Source organism: Mandrillus leucophaeus, unplaced genomic scaffold (assembly GCF_000951045.1).
Source record: "Mandrillus leucophaeus isolate KB7577 unplaced genomic scaffold, Mleu.le_1.0 Scaffold70, whole genome shotgun sequence".
NCBI classification, from domain to species: domain Eukaryota; kingdom Metazoa; phylum Chordata; class Mammalia; order Primates; family Cercopithecidae; genus Mandrillus; species Mandrillus leucophaeus.
The window spans coordinates 3,300,139-3,304,191 of NW_012107586.1; the positions used below are offsets into that span (position 1 = coordinate 3,300,139).

Here is a 4,053-nt window from a genome sequence, read left to right on the forward strand (position 1 = left end):
AGACTCTGTCTCAAAAAAAAAAAAAAAAAAGAGTTTGAGGCTGCAGTGAACTATGATGACACCACTGCACTTCACACTTCACTCTAGCCTGGGTGACAGAGCGAGACCTTGTCTCTAAAAAAATCAAAAAAAAAAAAAAAAAAAAGGGAAGGGCGCAGAATAGAATAAACAACTCTGAGAGGGGACATGATCTGGTGACAATCTCAAGTGAATCAGTGGTTGAACCAGGACCAGATCCCAGTGCCCTATCTTCTGGGGACATCCTAGGCCTGAATCTTTAATTCATGTCCCTTCTGCAGTGCCTTTCCTCTGAGGCCCTCAAAGGGAAACTGAGGCCTTTGAGGACATGAAGACTCGCATTAGGCCAACGAACCTTGAAACTCCAGATCGAAGAGAAGAAAGATCTGACTCTGTGTGTATGTGTGTGTGCATATGTGTGTGTGTGTGGCAGAGGGGGTTGTGGTCATGGGGTATTGCCATGAACACACAAGGGGCAAGAAGCGTCTGAAATCAGAGCTAACTTGGGAGGCACAGAACACAGGGTGCCTGGAAGGGAAACAGATGTATTGTGGGGCACAGGGCAGGCTGGGAGGGGAACAAAGGTCCACTCCATGGGTAACCAGACCCTTCCGCCAGGGCTGGCCACTTCTGCCTTTGGAAAATGTTTCACAACGCCCCATGTTATGTGTATGTGTGAATCGGCCGATGCGAAACGAATGTTGATGTAAGAGGCAGGGCGCTCAGCTACGGATGGGTAACAGGGCGTGGGCTCGCACACTCGCTTGCACCAGCGCCCAGAGACGGGGTGCAAGCTGAGGAGCTGCCCAGAGCACTGCTCGCACTCCCAGAGTACCTGAATTCAGCATTCCAATGACAGGTGAGTAGTGGCCCCTAGCGACAGAGCCTGATTTGGGGGTGGAGTGGAGGAGGTCACTAGGCTGGTGGAGACTTAAGGAAGCAAGAAAGCCCTTGGTCCCCCGTGGAAACCTCTGGTCTCCCGTGAGAGTCCTGGTCTAGAACACAGTTCTGGACATCAGACTCAATCTCACTGGGCTGGGGTCCTTCACACCCCTAAGGGGTCTACTTTTCCTTTATCTGAAGTCTGTGGATCAAAGGCCCTGGAGCTTTCCGGGCTGCCGGAGAAAGTGAGGGGTCCGGCCAAGGGGCAGACATGTGGCCTGAGCTTGCCCTTCTTCGAGCCTAGGGTCTCTCTGCATTGTCTGTGGCAGGAGATCTGCCTCTGGGCATCTGTCCTCACATGAAAGGACAGTAATTCTGAAGCTGCCACGTCCCACACATCTGGAATGTTTGGTTGAGAGGTGGAGGTGATAGACCCAAGATGGCGGCCAGGGACCTTAGTTTCTCCACTTTTCTGGGAGGAGGAAGCAAGGGAACAGGTGGGTTTAACTCTGGGCCACCAGAAAGAGGCAGGACACTCACCATGCTTCATGTGCCCCAACAGGTGACAAGGGTCCCCAAAGGCTGAGCAGGTCCAGCTATGGCTCCATCTCCAGCCCGACCAGCCCAGGGCCACAGCAAGCACCTCCCAGAGAGACTTACCTGAGTGAGAAGATCCCCATCCCAGACACAAAGCCGGTGGGATGCTAGAAACTTCCTGGGGGCTTGCAAGATTGACAGGATCCTATGGGATCCCATGGGCTGGAGAATAGGGTCTCCTTATGATCATGGGTGACAAGTCCCTTCCAGGTCTGAGCAGCAGTGGTGGACAGTGGCAACTGCCCCTTCCTGCTTCCGTCCCCAGGGCTTAGCTGGGGTGCTTCAGTATTTGTCTAAAATTTCTCAATTAATCTCAGCTTTCCTATGAAGGAAAAGAGGCCTGGGGGGAATTGGGATTGGAGCCTTAAGGACATGTTTTAGCATTTAGGAAAGGGCATAGGGAGAAGTGAAGGAGGCTGCAGGCTGGCATCTAGCATCTAGGATGTTGTCACCTGCATTTCCAGTATCTTCTCTTTTTTTGGAGATGGAGTCTTGCTCTGTAGCCCAGGCTGCGGTGCAATGGCATGCTCTCAGCTCACTGCAACCTCCGCCTCCTGAGTTTAAGCGATTCTCCTGCCTCAGCCTCCCGAGTAGCTGGGATTACAGGCATGCACCACCATGCCAGGCTAATTTTTGTATTTTTAGTAGAGACAGGTTTTCACCATGTTGGCCAGGCTGTTCTCAAACTCCTGAGTTCAAATAAACCGCCCACCTCGGCCTTCCAAAGTGCTGGGATTATAGGCGCTAACCACTGCTCCCAGCCTCCAATATCTTTAGCAGATTTCTAAGCCGATAGGCCATGCCCTGGAACAGGGTGGGGGATCATAACCTCAGTGGACCACAGAGAGGAGGCCCTGTGGTCGGAAAAGGGGCTGGGGAGGGAGGAGCTGGGTCAGGGAGGCTTGGCCCCCTCACCCCCTTTGACAGCCCCCTGTGGGGTCTCTGAGGACCTGACAAGTCAGGGCTTGAGAGGGGCAGGCAGTTCAGGTGTAAGCCGGCTGCTGAGCTTAGCAGATCCAGAAAGCAGATCCTCTGTGACTCATCAGAGCATGCTGCTTCCTCCACCCATGCCCTCCCCATCCCCTGGGTGGCAGACCCAGGAACGGGCCATGGAGGGCAGGGCTGGGCTGACGAGCCTGTTGGGGCTCCTCTAGGGGATGGCCAAGGTGAACTGCCACGATCCCTATACCCAGGACCCCCTCACTCTACTCCTCCCACCCCCCACAGGGCACCTTCAGCCTGCGGAAGCTATGGGACCCCCTCACTCTACTCCTCCCACTCCCCACAGGGCACCTTCAGCCTGCGGAAGCTATGGGCCTTCACGGGGCCTGGTTTCCTCATGAGCATTGCTTTCCTGGACCCAGGAAACATCGAGTCAGATCTTCAGGCTGGCGCCGTGGCGGGATTCAAAGTAACTAAGTCGGGACCTGAGTGGGGACACGTTCGAGAGGGAGGTGACCAGGCTAAGTGTTGAAGGCCCCTGCTGGCCATGTTTCTCCAGTGTGGCCTGGGAGCTGGTGTTAAGTTCAAATGGGTCCGAAAAGGGTCCCCAGGGCAACCCTGCGAGAAGGTGGGACATTTGTGTGGGGGGTAGAGGACTGGGCACCTCTCTTTAAAAAAAAAAAAAACTATTTACTTATTTAATTTTATTTTTTTGAGATGGAGTCTCACTCTGTCGCCCAGGCTGGAGTGCAGTGGCACAATCTTGGCTCACTGCAACCTCTGCCTCCCGGGTTCAGGTGATTCTCCTGCCTCAGCCTCCCAAGTAGTGCCCGCCACCACGCCTGGCTAATTTTTGTATGTTTAGTAGAGACGGGGTTTCACTATGTGGGCCAGACTGGTCTTGAACTCCTGACCTCAAGTGATCCACCCATCTCCCAAAGTGCTGGGATTACAGGTGTGAGTCACCTCGCCTGGCGTAATTTATTTATTTATTTAGAGATGGGGGGGTCTCACTATGTTGCTCAGGCTGGTCTTGAACTCCTGGACTCAAAGCAATCCTCCCACCTTAGCCTTTTAAAGTGCTGGGATTACAGGCATGAACTACCAGCACCCTGCCAGGACGGGACTCCATCTCTCCCACCCCCTCCCTAAGGAGTGTCCATGGTTGGAGGGTACCACGAACTCAGGGGCTTTCTGCGGCTGGCCGCTCTGGTTGAAGGCCTCTCCCTGCCTCCTCACAGCTTCTCTGGGTGCTGCTCTGGGCCACGTTGTTGGGCTTGCTCTGCCAGCGACTGGCTGCACGTCTGGGCGTGGTGACAGGCAAGGACTTGGGTGAAGTCTGCCATCTCTACTACCCTAAGGTGAGCTTGGGGGGCCTGGACAGGGAGAACCACTGGCCCCAAACCCCAAACAGCCATTTCCAGCTTCCACGATCAAATAAGCACATCATCTCACATGGGGCGTACCAAGTCTATTTGTTTTTTTTGTTGTTGTTGTTTGTTTGTTTTTCAGTTGGAGTCTTGCTCCGTCGCCCAGTCAGGAGTGCAGTGATGGGATCTCAACTCACTGCAACCTCTACCTCCCGGGTTCAAGCAATTCTCCTGCCTCAGCCTC

At 54.1% G+C, this 4,053-nt stretch overlaps 1 protein-coding gene across 3 annotated transcripts in view; it reads left to right on the forward strand.

Moving 5' to 3' along the window:
• Positions 1–286: 286 nt before the first annotated feature.
• Positions 287–4,053, forward strand: part of SLC11A1 (solute carrier family 11 (proton-coupled divalent metal ion transporter), member 1) — a 16,662-nt gene continuing 12,895 nt past the window's right edge. For 2 of the 3 annotated variants that reach the window (XM_011964593.1, XM_011964594.1), the window contains exons 1-4: positions 287–877; positions 1,463–1,596; positions 2,786–2,908; positions 3,681–3,800. In XM_011964593.1, the coding sequence (XP_011819983.1) occupies positions 871–877; positions 1,463–1,596; positions 2,786–2,908; positions 3,681–3,800 (384 nt within the window). In that variant the 5' untranslated portion in view covers positions 287–870. The remainder of the gene's footprint in view (positions 878–1,462; positions 1,597–2,785; positions 2,909–3,680; positions 3,801–4,053) is intronic. The other variant, XM_011964595.1, reaches the window with a different exon arrangement.